Source organism: Balaenoptera physalus (genome assembly GCF_965194825.1).
Source record: "Balaenoptera physalus genome assembly, chromosome: 16".
NCBI classification, from domain to species: Eukaryota; Metazoa; Chordata; class Mammalia; order Artiodactyla; family Balaenopteridae; genus Balaenoptera; species Balaenoptera physalus.
The window spans coordinates 25,748,606-25,764,625 of NC_138898.1; the positions used below are offsets into that span (position 1 = coordinate 25,748,606).

The 16,020-nt window shown below is 42.6% G+C and overlaps 1 protein-coding gene and 1 long non-coding RNA gene across 8 annotated transcripts in view; one reads left to right on the forward strand and one right to left on the reverse strand.

Annotated features, from left to right (window-relative positions):
- The window catches only part of CBFA2T2 (CBFA2/RUNX1 partner transcriptional co-repressor 2), a 181,425-nt gene extending 169,919 nt beyond the window's left edge, over positions 1-11,506 (reverse strand). For 3 of the 7 annotated variants that reach the window (XM_082432176.1, XM_082432172.1, XM_082432171.1), the window contains exons 1-2: positions 11,323-11,451; positions 5,313-5,415 (exon numbers count right to left, since the gene is read on the reverse strand). In XM_082432176.1, the coding sequence (XP_082288302.1) occupies positions 5,313-5,373 (61 nt within the window). In that variant the 5' untranslated portion in view covers positions 5,374-5,415; positions 11,323-11,451. Of the gene's footprint in view, positions 1-5,312; positions 5,416-11,322 lie in introns of all 7 variants that reach the window. The other 4 variants (XM_082432174.1, XM_082432173.1, XM_082432177.1 and 1 more) reach the window with 3 other exon arrangements.
- The window catches only part of LOC309646199, a 166,215-nt gene that overhangs the window by 44,917 nt on the left and 105,278 nt on the right, over positions 1-16,020 (forward strand). The gene's annotated exons all lie outside the window — the stretch shown is intronic.

Consider the following 16,020-nt stretch of genomic DNA (forward strand, 5'->3'; position numbering starts at 1 on the left):
ACAAACCTGTAATCAAAGAGGTTTACAAACTGAACTTCATGGTAACATGGGTTAGCAATCTTGGACCTATTTTCTGTATATTCTAGGTTTGGGCAAATAAGTAAAATATATTGTGGATTACGTGAGTCAGGCTTACAATCCCTAGGTAAGAGAAGGGACTTAAAAATATGGAAAGGATAAAGGCTAAACGAAGTTTGTGGTATTGGAGGTATTAGTCTGAACACACAGTTCTGAAACCAAGTACCCTTATCAAGATTATGATTAATCTATCCAAAATTTATTCCCTTTCTTGTCCCCTCTGACCTCAATCCTGTGCTAACTGAACACTAATCAACCATAGTCAGATGAGTAAAACTGCTATTGTTGATAACAGCATTAACGAACTAAAACTGCTGTTATAAACATCATCATTAACATACAGGGCTTCCCTGGTGGCGCAGTGGTTGAGAATCTGCCTGCCAATGCAGGGGACATGGGTTCGAGCCCTGGTCTGGGAAGATCCCACATGCCGCGGAGCAACTAGGCCCGTGAGCCACAACTACTGAGCCTGCGCGTCTGGAGCCTGTGCTCCGCAACAAGAGAGGCCGCGATAGTGAGAGGCCCACGCACCACGATGAAGAGTGGCCCCCGCTTGCCACAACTAGAGAAAGCCCTCGCACAGAAACGAAGACCCAACACAGCCAAAAATAAATAAATAAATAAAATGCAGGAATATTAAAAAAAAAAAAAAAAAAAACATACAAACTCAGGTTGTTCCTCCAGCACAAGTTGAGCTAACAGACCCCCGAGCCACAGATCACTTTGGCTGGAGAATCGTAAACCAGAGACATCCTGACTCCCAAAACTACAATTAAGAAATGTCACAGAAATGTCACAAAACGAACATTAGTCCCAGCCTCTTTGTTCTTCCCCTTTAAAAGAAAAAACCCTAACTCAAAGACCAGGTGGGTTTGGATCCGACTCCCTTGCTTGGCGCCCTGCAATAAGTCCTTACTTTGCTGCAAACTACCACTGTCAGAGTTTGGCTTTCTGCACCATGGGCACAGAAGCCCTTTGCTCAGTTTCAGTTTTTATTACATGTAGATAAAAATAGAAATTTAGAGATATGCGTGTGTATATATGTATGTGTACATATATACATAGATTTTTTAGCTCTGCCCATTAAAAGGATCTGGAAGCAATGACATCCCATAGCAATGAGCACACACAACCACCACATCTTGATTTCTAAATAATTTTCTCCACTAACAGGAATTAGGAGAGAAACACCTTGGAGAAATGGCTGATTCCAATGCTCAGGTAGGAAGATAAGCCTGGAATATCTTTTTTGCGCCAAAAAGTAAGGAACTGGTCCAAGAATGTTGGGAACTTGTCAAAAGCTAGCTTGAAGGGATTCCCACTGCCAAATCTGGGACAATGTGAAAAACACAATAAATAATGATGGTAACAGATTATAACCTGCTACATAAAATAAGAATCCATATTAATATTGAGTTGGCAAAAAGGTTCATTAGGTTTTTTCCCTAAGATGGGTCTAGTAGCACTTAGTTGTCTTTAACTTCATTCCAAACAATTTATTAGATTGTATGTGACAGCTGTCATATCAGTATATATTTAAAATAACTTATCAAAGTTGGTGAATTTTTGTGTAGCCATTTTAATATTGAAGATGGGAAAAAAAGCAACATTTTTGGCATATTATGCTTTATTATTTCAAGAAAGGTAAAAATGCAACCAAAAGGCAAAAAAAGATTTGTGCAATGTATGGCGAAGGTGCTGAGACTGATCAAACGCGTCAAAAGTGGTTTGCAAAGTTTTGTGCTGGAGATTTCTCGCTGGAGGATGCTCCATGGTCGGGTAGGCCAGATGAAGTTGATAGCGATCAAATCGAGACATTAATTGAGAACAATCAACGTTATATGACGCGAGAGACAGCTGACATACCCAAATATCCATATCAAGCACTGAAAATCATTTCCACCAGCTTGGTTATGTTCATTACTTTGATGTGTGGGTTCCAGATAAGTTAAATGAAAAAAACCTTGACCTTATTTCTGCATGCGATTCTCTACTGAAACGTAATGAAAACGTTCCGTTTTTAAAACAAAATTGTGACAGGCAATGAAAAGTGGATACAATACAATAATGTGGAACGGAAGAGACCGTGGGGCAAGCAAAATGAACCACCACCAACCACACCAAAGGCCAGCCTTCATCCAAAGAAGGTGATGTTGTGTATATGGTGGGACTGGAAGGGAGTTCTCCATTATGAGCTCCTTCCCAAAAACCAAATGATTAATTCCAACAAGTACCGCTCCCAATTAGACCAACTGAAAGCATAACTCAACGACAAGCATCCAGAATGAGTCAACAGAAAACACATAATCTTCCATCGAGATAATGCAAGACTGCATGTTTCTTTGATGACCAGGCAAAAACTGTTACAGCTTGGCTGGGAAGTCCTGATTCATCTGCCATATTCACCAGACATTGCACCTTCGGATTTCCATTTCTTTTGATTTTTACAAAATTCTCTTAATGGAAAAATTTCAATTCCCTGGAAAACTGTAAAAGGCACCTGGACAGTTCTTTGCTCCAAAAGATAAAAAGTTTTGGGAATATGGAATTATAAAGTTGCCTGGAAAATGGCAGAAGGTAGTGGAACAAAAGGGTGAACATGTTGTTCAATAAAGTTCTTCGTGAAAATGAAAAATGTATCTTTTATTTTTACTTAAAAACCGAAGGCAATTTTTGGTCAACCCAATACATACAAATAAGGATTAGAAAATGCTCTGCAGTAGAATATTAACTAAAAAGCGAAGAATGACTGATAGAAAACCAGAGCACAACTATCAGAGTAATTAACTGACTCAGGCAAATATCATCAATAGATGCTACAACCAATGGATAAAAGTTTGATGAAGGGACTTCCCTGGCGGCACAGTGGTTAAGAATCTGCCTGCCAATGCAAGGGACACAGGTTCGAGCCCTGGTCCGGGAAGATCCCACATGCTGTGGAGCAACTAACCTCGTGTGCCACAACTACTGAGCCTGCACTCTAGAGCCCACCAGCCACACCTACTGAAGCCTGCGCACCTAGAGCCCATGCTCCGCCACAAGAGAAGCCACCACAATGAGAAGCCCGCGCACCGCAACAAAGAGTAGCCCCCACTCACTGCAACTAGACAGAGCCCGCGTGCAGCAACGAAGAACCAACACAGCCAAAAATAAAAATAAATTAATTAATTAAAAAATTTTTAAAAAAGAACATTATTGGGGGACTTCCCTGGTGGTGCAGTGGTTAAGAGGCTAAGAATCCGCCTGCCAATGCAGGGGACACAGGTTCGAGCCCTGGTCCAGGAAGATCCCACATGCTGCAGAGCAACTAAGCTCGCGAGCCACAACTCCTGAGCCTGCATGCCACAACTACTGAAGCCTGCGCGCCTAGAGCCCGTGCTCCACAACAAGAGAAGCCACCGCAGTGAGAAGCCCACACACTGGAACAAAGAGTAGACCCCACTCGCCACAACGAAGACCCAACACAGCCAAAAATAAAATATAAATACATAAATAAATAAATTTTTAAAGAAGAACATTATTGGAACAAATGGCAAAATTTGAATAAAGTCAGTATATTAGATAATAATATTGTATCAAATCTGTATTTCCTGATTTTGGTAAGTATATTGCTGTGGTTACATAAGAGAATGTCCTAGTTTATTGGAAACATACATTACCTTATTTATGGTAAAGAAGTATCACATTTGTAACTTACTCTAAAATACAGTTCCAAAAAATACTATGCATATATAAAAAGAATATAGAAAATATAGTAAAATGCTGACATTTGGGGAATCAAAGTGAATGGCATACAGGAATTTTAATAACATTCTTGCAACTTTTTCCTAAGTTTGAAATTATGTCAAAATACAAAGTTTGAAAAAAAAAGAAAAAGGAGTAAAAAAAAAAAAAAAAAAAGTGGTTTTTTTAAATAATGTGATCACCATCCTTGAATATGTTTGTGTTTTTCTAACACAGTATGGTGTAGTATATATTTAAGAAGAGATGAGAGTATAGTTTAAACCACTGAGGCAGACCAACCCATCCAGGGAAAATTGAGGAGCTTATGAAAACTATAGCTCCTGAGCTCCTAGCAGCTCCAGGCAGCTATTGGATGAATGCCAGGGGAGCTAAGACCATCATCACCTCACCCCCTACCTCTCCTTCACCACTCAGAACTTGCCTCTGCTAAGCCACCTCTACCTTTAATCTCGGCCATAAAGAGGACTTGCTTTCTGCCTGCCTCCTCCCTGTGAAGTTGACTCCACTTCTCAAGAGGGAAACAAAATGAATCATACTTTCTCAATATTAAGGACAAAAAAATCCTGCCACATTTTTGGTGGATAAAAATGTCACTAGTGGACTTCCCCGGTGGCGCAGTGGTTAAGAATCCGCCTGCCAATGCAGGGGACACGGGTTCGATCCCTGGTCCGGGAAGATCCCACATGCTGCGGAGCAACTAAGCCCATGCGCCACAACTACTGAACTTGCACTCTGGAGCCTGTGAGCCACAACTACTGAGCCCGTGTGCTGCAGCTACTGAAGCTCACATGCCTAGAGTCCATGCTCCGCAATAGGAGAAGCCACTGCAATGAGAAGCCCGCACACTGCAACCAAGAGTAGTCCCCGCTCGCTGCAACTAGAGAAAGCCTGCGTGCAGCAACAAAGACCCAAGGCAGCCAAAAAAAAAAAAAACACTAGTATTTTAGCTTTTATGGGGGGTTGGGGAAGGGGAGAGGATGGATAGTGGTAAGCAGACAGTAAACTAGCTAAAAACTATATGTGAATTAGAGGAAATGGTGATTTTGATTAGCGGAGCTCTAGGGATATAAGGTAAAAATGAATAAATCTGTGCTATTTCAATGTCTGTTCTCATGTGGCTTTGAAAAATTAAAAGCAGGCAGGACCTCTGCATGAAGATGGCTAAGTTAACAAAGGAATAAGGGAAACATCTGTAAGAGAGGAAAAGGTCAAAGTAGTGTGTCAAGGGAGCTGTGCTATGCCTGGTATTAACATTTCACTTGAGTTGCTCCAGAGGTCAGATTACATATTTGTTGCCATCAGCTAATTTAATTGAAAGGTCTAGCCAACTCCAAAGCTATCAATTCAGACAGAAGGATACCTAGCTCTGAGTTAACTCTGAATTTTACTTTGATTTCTGCATTTAATTACAGCAATACAAAATAGAGGGGTAGAATCATATTTTAAAGAGCCACATTCCAAAGTAAAGGTTCACTGCATAGTCCATATACCATATTTGATGATCCGTATTTGACAGCTCCTCACAGGGCCACGTAAAATTAGCATGGACATTTCTTGGGCTTTTGATGTTCATTGCCATCATCTGCTTCACTGCTAAAATCAGGAAACATATGGAATGAATTGGTAAAATATGCTGAGAGTTTCTGCTGCCTTTTTGTTTTTTGTTTTTAATTCATCACTAAGGCCAATTCAGGATACCTCTAAACAAGACCAAGATCTAATTCAGCAATCTTTAAATCATATCCATCCACAGAACATTTTAGATGTTAGGGAAAGAAAGTTGTTGAAGAAAAATGATGGGAAATCAAGTATCTTCAGGGAGCACTGGTATCCTCAGGAACACATGTCTAAAAACCTCTAGATGACCTAGTAAAAACAAGGAGCCACGTGATAGAAGGTAAAAACTAGTGGGTTTTGGACTCAGATCTCAATGAATTCAATATCAGGACTGAACTAAGTGGGAATAGTGTTATCTGCTACTGGTTAACTGTGTGACCTAGGGGAATTTATTTAACTTCTCTGAGCCTTATTTCCTCGACTGTAAAACAGAGATACTAACTCCCTCTCAAGGATGTTCTAAGAATTACATGAGATAACATACATGAAAAGTGCCCAGCAGAAAATCTAGCAAAAACTTTTTTTTAAAGAATTAAACTGGACTTAAAGTCAGATTCAGTTGACATATCTGCTACAGACTCATTTTACAAGTTTAATTTATGATACCCCAGCTCCTATAATTTCAGATAGCCTCAAGGCCTTTGAGGGGCCAGAGAGAGAAACCAGAGACAGAAGCAAAAGCTACTTAACCAGCCATAATAAAACCCAGAGACAGGCTGTACTAGCTCATATTGCACATGGGGCCAGTCAATACAGTGCTAGTAAGGCCCTAATCTTACTCAAGCAGAAACTATAACTAGGGCAGAGATTCTCCCTCAGCCTTCAAACTTTTAGCGATTTTAAGTAAATCTTTACAATTGAGTGATCACTTTCTATAATGAGGTTCAAAACAATACTCTAAAACTAAGGATTGGGCTTCTCTGGTAGCGCAGTGGTTAAGAATCCACCTGCCAATGCAGGGGACACAGGTTTGAGCCCTGCTCTGGGAAGATCCCACATGCCGCGGAGCAACTAAGCCCGCGTGCCGCAACTACTGAGCCTGCGCTCTAGAGCCTGTGAGCCACAACTACTGAAGCCCACGCACCTGGAGCCCGTGCTCCACAACGAAGAGCAGCCCCCGCTCGCCGCAACTAGAGAAAGCCTGTGCGCACAGCAACGAAGACCCAACGCAGCCAAAAAAAAAACAATTAAATAAATAAAATAATTAATTAAAAAAAAACTAAGGATTGAAGCTAAAACCGGCAGGTGAGAAATCTTACTTCCCCACCTCTTTCCTCCTGTTTTCCTTACCCTGGAGGAAGTAGGAACTTAGTGAATTAATTCATCTTTATCCTAGTGCTACATTCAGTATACTATCATTTAAACCACCCTTCCTGAGACTTCCCTGGTGGTCCAGCGGTTAAGAATCTGCCATCCAATGCAGAGGACATGGGTTCAATCCCTGGTTAGTGAACTAATATCCCACATGCGGCGGGGCAACTAAGCCCACGCGCCGCAACTACTGAGCCCATGCACTCTAGAGCCTGCGCACCACAACTAGAGAGAAGCCCGCACACAGCAAAGAAAGATCCCATGTGCTGCAACTAAGACCTGACGCAGCCAAATAAATAAATAAAAATCCATCCTAAAAACTAATAAATGTCCCTTAAAGGAAAACGCTAATAATTAAAAACAAATAAATAAATAAACCACTCTTCCTGTCTAAAAGCTTTCAGCAGCTACCTTAATGTTAAGAACTCTGGCTCTGCAGTCACAAAAGATCTAGATTTTAATCTGGGCTTGGTCATTTATTAGCTCTATGACATCTGAGTCAATTTCCTAATATATAAAATTTGTAAAATGAGGATATATATCTAACTAAAAGAGTGAAGGATTAAAAGGCAAAAGTGAGTATAAGCTTGGCATGGTATCTGGCCCAAAATAAACATTCAATACTAGTTATTATTATTATTATTATTAGGCAGGAGTTATCCTCATTTACAGATTAAACAAACAAACTGAGTCTCAGAGATTGAATAACTTCCCAGTAGAACGGGGCCTCAAACTCAAAGTCTGCCTCCAAATTCTGCTTTTTCCATTATGCCAAACAACCTACCTCATGTACATCCCTGCCTTTTTAAACAGGCTACTAACTGCAATTTAACTAGTCTTGATCGTGTGGTCACAGATTATGGGTGTTTTTAATCTTATTCCATTTTTTTCATATGCAATAGTTTGGGAGGAAAATGACTGAACACATCAATGTGGCATAGCAGGTAATGACCACAGGAAAGGATGAGACCCTGTCTCTCGTTGGGGGTAGTATCCTTACCTGGGGTAGGCTCTCTCCTCTCCAAGTGCATTTGTTGCTTTAAATCTGCTGAGTTGGGCTCGGATAAGTACCCTGAGACTAGTGACAGTACCTCTAAGCCTGAGGAACAAAGTAAAGACACACTTTCCAAACCTAGAAGGAGCGATCATGCACGTAGAGAGAACCACCTTTAGAATAGCAATCTTCAATCAAGGGACACATTTAGTCAGAGACAACATCCATAGGAAGGGAGCAGGGTAATTAAATTCCATAACCTCAGGTGGGAAGGAAACTAGTTGATGTCGTCTAAGTAAGTCAGCTTCCCAGGGTGGGAAAGGACGGAGAGTGGACCTAGAGGAACAAATAGAAGGCATCTAATTCAACCTCAGAGAAGTCTTTCTGGTGCACTTTCTCATCTCTTCTTTCATTCTAATGGGTAAGTGCCAGATAAAGAGAGAGTTACTGAACATGACAGTTCTCACCCCTTTTGAATAGTGATGCTTATCTACCGTAAAATATTTGTGAGCTTTTCATTAATGAGTATGGTCATTTATCATTCCACTTGTAACTGTTCAGAATTCTTTGTAGGTTCAAGGATTTACATACTTTTCTCCACATTTATGGACTTCGCGCTTACCTTGCTAGGCAAAATAAAAGCACAAAAATGCAGATACTATCATAACCCTCAAGGAGTTTATATTTAGGGGTTTACATTCTTAGATAACTTAAGAAGGCAGAATGAGTGCCACCAGAGACGAAAGAGCTGTTGTGCGTTGAAAATGAAAAGTTCTAGAACAGGCTTCCTTGCCATCACAACCGCTAGGCACAACTCCAGCCCGAAATCACTTATCTATTAACAAGGTATACAAGCTTCAGTCAGGTTCCCTGCAGGTCCAGATCTGGAGAACTACTCACCAAGCCCTCAACAGCCTCCCAGTTTCCACTCTATACCCTCAGCCAATAAGGTTCAAGCCTCATCCTTCTGGAAAAAGCCCTTCTCCTTCTTAGGCCTGGTTCAAATGTCACCTCCTTACCTGAACCTTACTTGTACCCTCGAAGAACATTTAGTTGTGCCTACTCTACATTCCCAAAAGCCTTTGAGAACTTAAAGCACTGTATCATTACCCATGTACTTGTGCAGGACCCCTATTAAATTGTGAGATTCCAAGTCATCTTTGTATCCTCAGCCACTAACAGCACCCAAACTAGTGTGTCAAGCCCAGTGTAAGTACTTCGCATATATTAAGATATACATTATACCAATATGTACATATTATCAATCTTCACAATAAAACTGCAAACAAGATAGGAACTCTCATCTCGATTTTACAGATGAGGAAAATAAAAGTGCACAGAAAGGATAGGCAGTGCTGAAGGTCTCAAAGCTAGTAAGGACTGGACCCCAAGATTTCAACCTAGGCACAACTCCAGAACTAATTTCAACAGACATCATGGGTTGAGGGGAAGGTCCGACTACAAGATCAACGGTCTCTACCATAGGGGGCATTGTTACCATTCACACACTTGGGGGTGGAAAGACAATACTGTAACTTCTACTTATATTTGTTTTAGCTCATCCTTTTGTAAAATGTCTATTTTTGCACGTTATAAAATATACATAATACAGTCTACACTGTAATTTAAAACAAACATTCACATAATATGTGTGCATACTCAACCATATTTACTGATACAAAGAACACTAAAAACATCTGAGGCCCTACTCTAGACTATTTCCCCAAGGGACTCTGAGCTCCTGCATTCTCTCTACCTAGTTTCAGTTAAAAACATCAGCCAGTCAAGACTATAGGTAAGCTTCTAGAGGCAAGAGTCTGCTCTTACTCATCTACGGAAGCCCTACATCAGCACAGGGCTTGGTGCTTAGCAGATGGTCAATGTTGCCTCTAACTGTATCATGAGAACCTCATTTTTAAAAATTCTCTCAACATTTTAATGCAACTTACTATTACTTCCAAATTAAAAGAAAAAGCATACTGAGCACATTGCTTAGGAATATAATAAAGAATTCTCTTAGGAACACTATAAATAAACAAACAAACAAACCTTAGTTACATAACAGAACCAAAAAAATTGGACTTTAGGGCTTATTTTAAACTGAAAACTGCATAAAAGAGATTTGGGCATAAAAAATTTAACTTCAGATAAAAGGTCCTTTCAGTATACAGAGATAGTGTACCTTTGTCAGACCTAAGGGTCACCTCTGTCTGCCTCTCTTTAGTTATAAGCTCCAAGAGGAATGGATCAAACCATTAAAAATAGCAACTGCAAACTTGACCATGAAGAGGCATTAGCTGGGTGCACCTACTTTGCATTTCTTCAATCCAACATTTAAGGGGCATCAAACAAAGAAGAGAGGCTGTGTAAAGCCTCCCCTTTATGTGTGGAAGCTCCTGTTCCTCAGTTTCATCCTCTGCAAAATGGGCATACGCAAATACTTAACTCTTAATTACATTACCAGAGTTAAATGAGAGAAAACATGCAAAATGGTTTTATCTGTTTCCTCATTTAAGGTCTCTCTCCCCTCCCCCCAACTAAACTCAAAGCTTGAGTTTGGTCTATCTAGTTTGTTGCTATATTCCCAGGGCCAAAATGGTACTTTTTACTTAATAGGTGATTTAATAAATATTAAATGAATAGAATGCAAAATGCCTGCTGCTCAAAAAATATTGGCTATTATGGCTCTTGTAACAAGAAACAATTAAAATTCTATTGTTATTATTAAGAGACCCACCCCTCTTCCAAGGATCTCACAATTCTAGGCGGAACAGTAGATAAATGCTGAAAAGGAGAAATGGGGGTAAGAAGAACAACTGGATCATAAAGCAGGACTAATCTAAGATAAAATTAAAATCTCAAACACACACACAACCAGAGCCCAATTTCGAGCTTTTTCGAGTGAGGTTCACCCTGGTTGAGGTTTATCAGCGACTACAATAATGACAGTTTTCACGCTTGTGTATGTGCCAGAGTCCGTGTCAAGCCTCCTAACGGGCCCCACAAAACCCAGAACCAGGGTGGGGAGGGGTTGGAGATGCTCTTCACACCCTCATTTTGCAGAAGAGGAAACTGAGGCTCAGAGAGACCCAAGGTCACAGCCTGTAAGTAGAAGAGCCGGACTGTGAACCAAGGCAGACCCCTGAGCCTGCACTCAACAGGCCCCTCAAAGGGGCCATCCTCGCCTCCTCCACCATCCGCCACACATCCGTCGAAACTGGGCGTGTGGAATATTTCTCCAGGGCCGGACTTAGGGGCCCCGGCACAGGGAGAACAAAACAATCCTTGTCCGCGGGCAAGTTACATGGACGCCGGCCCGGCCGGGGCTCCGAGGCCGCGGTCCCGACAGACTCGCGCACGCCATGAGCTCCGAACCCTCGAGCAGCGCAGGAAGCGCTCTGGCGGCCGCGGGAGCCCGGGAAGGCCCGGCCCGCCGCGTGACCTTGGATCCGCCGCCCTTCTTGGGGCCTCAGTTTACCACCCTGGCCTCGCGCCGGCTGCCTCTCGGGAGCTCGCGCCTGTGGAGCCGCAGGCCTTTACACGCCCCCCTCAGCCGCCCGCCTTCCCGCCCCGCTTACGCTGGAAGGCGGCCGCTCCGGGGACGCCCACCATCGCCAAGCGCCGCCGCCCCGCACCTCCTCCTCCACCCGCGGCCCGGGTCCCTAGCGGGCGCCGCTGCGGGACCTGTAACAGCCAAGCTCGCCGACCCCAACGCCGCCGCTACTGCCACCGCCACCACAGCCGCCGCCGTTAGGCCGCGCGCCGCCCCGCCCCCCAGTTGGCCCCGCCCCACCCGCTGGGCACGCCCCCGCCGCGCGCTCTCGCCCTCCAGACAAACGCACGCGGAAGCCCGGCCCCAGGATCGGTTCCCACTAAACCCCGCCCCCTGACCTGCCCCGCCCCTTCCGCGCGAACCTACCACCCTATCCCGGCGCATTCTGCTTCTCAGTCCCGCCCCTCTGCGTCACGCGCGCCCATCACGTGCACGGCCCACTCTTCGTACGCAGGGATTCCAGCTGTGGCCAGGGCAGCTGCCTGGGCCCATAGGCCCTAGGGGGCGGGGCCTAGCGGGCAGGGCACAATGCCTCACCTGAGTCGTACAGGTTAAGATCTGGTCGCCTTTGCGCGTGTCTTTGGGCAAGTCACTTCCCCTTTCTGGCCTACAGTTTTCCAAATGTCTAAAATGTCATGCTCATAATATTAATAACTGTTAGCTGTAATTATTATTATTGAGCCATTTTTATACACTCCATCCAGTTAATCCTCACAATGAGGGTGAGAAGTATTATTCTACCTTTTCTACACATGCGGAAAGGGCTTTCCCACCAACCACATTGCCCACTGGTTACTGTTAGCAAATAGCAGAGGTGGGATTGGAAGCTAGGAACTTCTGATTTCAGACCCAGTACTTTGAGCTACTCTGAACTATCCTGCCTCCCAAAGTCTCAAAAACAGGGATGAAAATTAAAACAAGAGATTAAAATGTCTAAACTCTTCTATATACAAAGATACCATAAACAAAGTTTTTTGTTTTGTTTTGTTTTTTAAAGCGAATGCCGGGTTTTTTTTTTGTTGTTTTTTAAATTTATTTTTTTATTTATTTTTGGCTGTGTTGGGTCTTCGTTTCTGTGCGAGGGCTTTCTCTAGTTGTGGCAAGCGGGGGCCACTCTTCATCGCGGTGCGCAGGCCTCCCACCGTCGCGGCCTCTTTTGTTGTGGAGCACAGGCTCCAGACGCGCAGGCTCAGCAATCGTGGCTCACGGGCCCAGTTTCTCCGCGGCATGTGGGATCTTCCCAGACCAGGGCTCGAACCCGTGTGCCCTGCATTGGCAGGCAGATTCTCAACCACTGCGCCACCAGGGAGGCCCACAAAGTTTTTTTAAATAAGATTGACACTAGCTGTAGGGTTTTTTAAATATATAAATTAATTAATTAATTATTTATTTTTGGCTGCGTTGGGTTTTCGTTGCTGTGCGGGCGCTTTCTCTAGTTGCGGCAAGCGGGTGCTACTCTTCATTGCGGTGCGCGGGCTTCTCGCTGCGGTGCCTTCTCTTGTTGCGGAGCACGGGCTCTAGGTGCGCGGACTTCAATAGTTGTGGCATGTGGGCTCAGTAGTTGTAGTTTGCGGGCTCAGTAGTTGTAGTTTGCGGGCTCAGTAGTTGTAGTTTGTGGGCTCTAGAGCACAGGCTCAGTAGTTGTGGCGCAGGGGCTTAGTTGCTCCGCGGCATGTGGGAATCTTCCCGGACCAGGAACCAGGGCTTGAACCCATGTCCCCTGCATTGGCAGGCGGATTCTTAACCACTGTGCCACCAGGGAAGTCCCAAAGTTTTTTTTTTTTAACTTTGTTTGTCTTTTCTAAGCAAAAGACTGGGATAAAATAGTTGCAACATATTCAACAAAAAATCAATATTCAAAATAAATGAAGAACTCTGTGAAACCAATAAGAAAAATAAGATAATTTAATAGAAAAATGGACAAAGAGAATGAAGAGACAATACACAGAAAATCTGAATAGCTAATAAACATTTTAAAAAGATGCTCAGGGGCTTCCCTGCTGGCGCAGTGGTTGAGAATCCACCTGCCAATGCAGGGGACACGGGTTCGAGCCCTGGTTTGGGAAGATGCCACATGCCATGGAGCAACTAAGCCCGTGCGCCACAACTACTGAGCCTGTGTGCCACAACTACTGAAGCCCTCGCGTCTAGAGCCTGTGCTCCACAACAAGAGAAGCCACCGCAATGAGAAGCCCGTGCACCGCAACGAAGAGTAACCGCGGCTCACTGCAACTAGAGAAAGCCTGGGCGCAGCAACTAAGACCCAATGCAGCCAAAACAAAACCTTATGTTTAAGTACTTTCTTAATAGGCCATGGCCTACAGGATCTTAGTTCCCTGACCAGGGATCAAACCCGTGCCCCCTGCAGGGGAAGCATGGAGTCTTAACCACTGGACTGCCAGGGAAGTTCCCTTTTTTTTTTAGGGGGGGGATTTCTTTAAAGCCTAATATATGAACATCTAAATTAACTAATTTTATTAATTAAAAAAAAAACAACTTATGTTCACACAAAAACCTGTATATGGCTGTTTAGAGCAACTTTATTCAAAATTACCAAAAACTGGAAATAATCTAAATGTCCCTCATCTAGTGAATGGATAAACAAACTGTGGTACATTCATCATACAAACATTATTCAGCAATAAAAGGGGACACATTTCTGACAGGCACAACAAAGCAAATGATTTTCAAAGAAGCCAGACTCAAAAGGCTACATATTCTATTACCTTCTTTATAGAATATTTTTTTAATGCAAATTATAGGAACAGAAAACAGATCAGTGGTTGCCAGATCTTATGGTGGGGTAAAGGATGAACTTAAAAGAGCAGGGGGAAATTCTAGAGTTGATGAAACTGTTTTACATCTTGATTGTCATGATGGTTACATGATTGTATGCATTTGTCAAAACTCACAGAACTGCACATTTAAAAACATGAAAGTTATTTTATGTAATTTTTAAAAGTGAATTTAAGTGAAAAAATTGAAGCGTAAGGTACATATATAGCAAAATGCACAAATCTCAAGCATACAGTTTGATGACTTGTTTCAGGCTTAACACCCTGTAACCACCACTCATATCAAGATAAAGCTCATTTTCTACCACCCTAGAAGGCTCTGTAATGTCCCTTTTCAGTTAATACTCCTCCCAGAGGTCACCACTATTCTGACTTCTATCACTATAGCTATATGATTGTTTTTTGTTTAACAGCTTTATTGAGGTATGATTCATATACCATACATTCACCCATTTAAAGTGTACAGTTCAAAACGTATGGACACCAAGGTGGGAAAGTGGCGGTGGGGGGTGGTGGTGGGATGAATTGGGAGATTGAGATTGACATATATACACTAATATATATAAAACAAATAACTAATAAGAACCTGCTGTATAAAAAAATAAATAAAATTCAAATATTCAAAGTAAGTAAATAAATAAATAAAATAAAGTGTACAGTTCAGTGGTTTTAGTATATTCACAGAGTTGTGCAACCATCACCAGAACCTGACTTTAGAACATTTTCATCATCCCAAAGAAAACCCCCCATACTTAATAGCAGTCACTCCCCATCCTGCACTCTCCAGCGCTTATGATTGCTCTTTTAAAAGTCAACTTTCTGGGAATTCCCTGGCAATCCAGTGGTTAGGACTCTGCTTCCATTGCAGGGGGCACAGGTTTAATCCCTGGTCGGGAAACTAAGATCCCGCATGCCACACAGCACAGCCCCAAAAAAAAAAAAAATCAACTTTCTGAGTTGTACTATATGTACAATGAACCACATCAATTTCAAGGGTCCAGTTTGATGAATTTTGACAGTTGTATATATCTGAGAAATCACCAGCACTAACAAGATAAAGAACACTTTTATCACCCCTCTATGATTCCTCCTGTTCCTTTGCAATCCATCCTTCCATCTGCACCTGGGCCCAGGGAACCGTTGGTCTGCTTTCTGTCACTATGCATTAGTTTACATTTTCTAGAATTGCATGTAAATGGACTCATGCAGCATGTACTCTACTGTCTGGCTTCTTTCACTCAGCATTATGATTTCAAGATTCATCTGTGTTGCATCTATTAGTAGTTTGCCTTCCTTTTTATTGCCAGGCACTCCATTGTTTGAGATATACTACATTCTACTGTTTTTGAAAACAAAACTTTCTTACTGAAGACCTGGGCAGGTCTGGCTTCAAACATATAGATTTCTTAAGTTTGTTGGGTTTCAGATATAGAGATAATAAATCATTCTCCACAAGCTCACCACCTTTTCTATTTCTTTATCATTCTTGCTTAGTTCATGGTGGAGTGTGTATGTGTGTTGAGGTGGGGAAGAGAGGCCCTCTCGGAACAGATCAGAGCCACAAAGCATCAGCATCCTTCAGTTACCTAAGGCCTACAGGGTCAAGGACACTAACATTTAAGAGGCAGAGACAGGGCCAGGTGCCTTAGACACTGAATTTGAGCTCAGTTTACAACAGCTCCATTTTCCAGCCAAGAGAACTGAGGCTCAGAGAGGTTAAGAGACTTACCATAATGTTTGCCTGAGTCAGAAACTTAGTTTCAAGTGACCGAATTGAATTCTGACGTTCTTATCACAACTTTCTAAAGGATTCATAGACTCAGTAGACCTAAGGAAATTTACTGGGGACCCTGGCTGTTTCTTGTCCAAACCAAGTGGATTGTTTTTCTTTAACTAGTGACAAGGAGGATAAAGATGGGTGGCAGGGA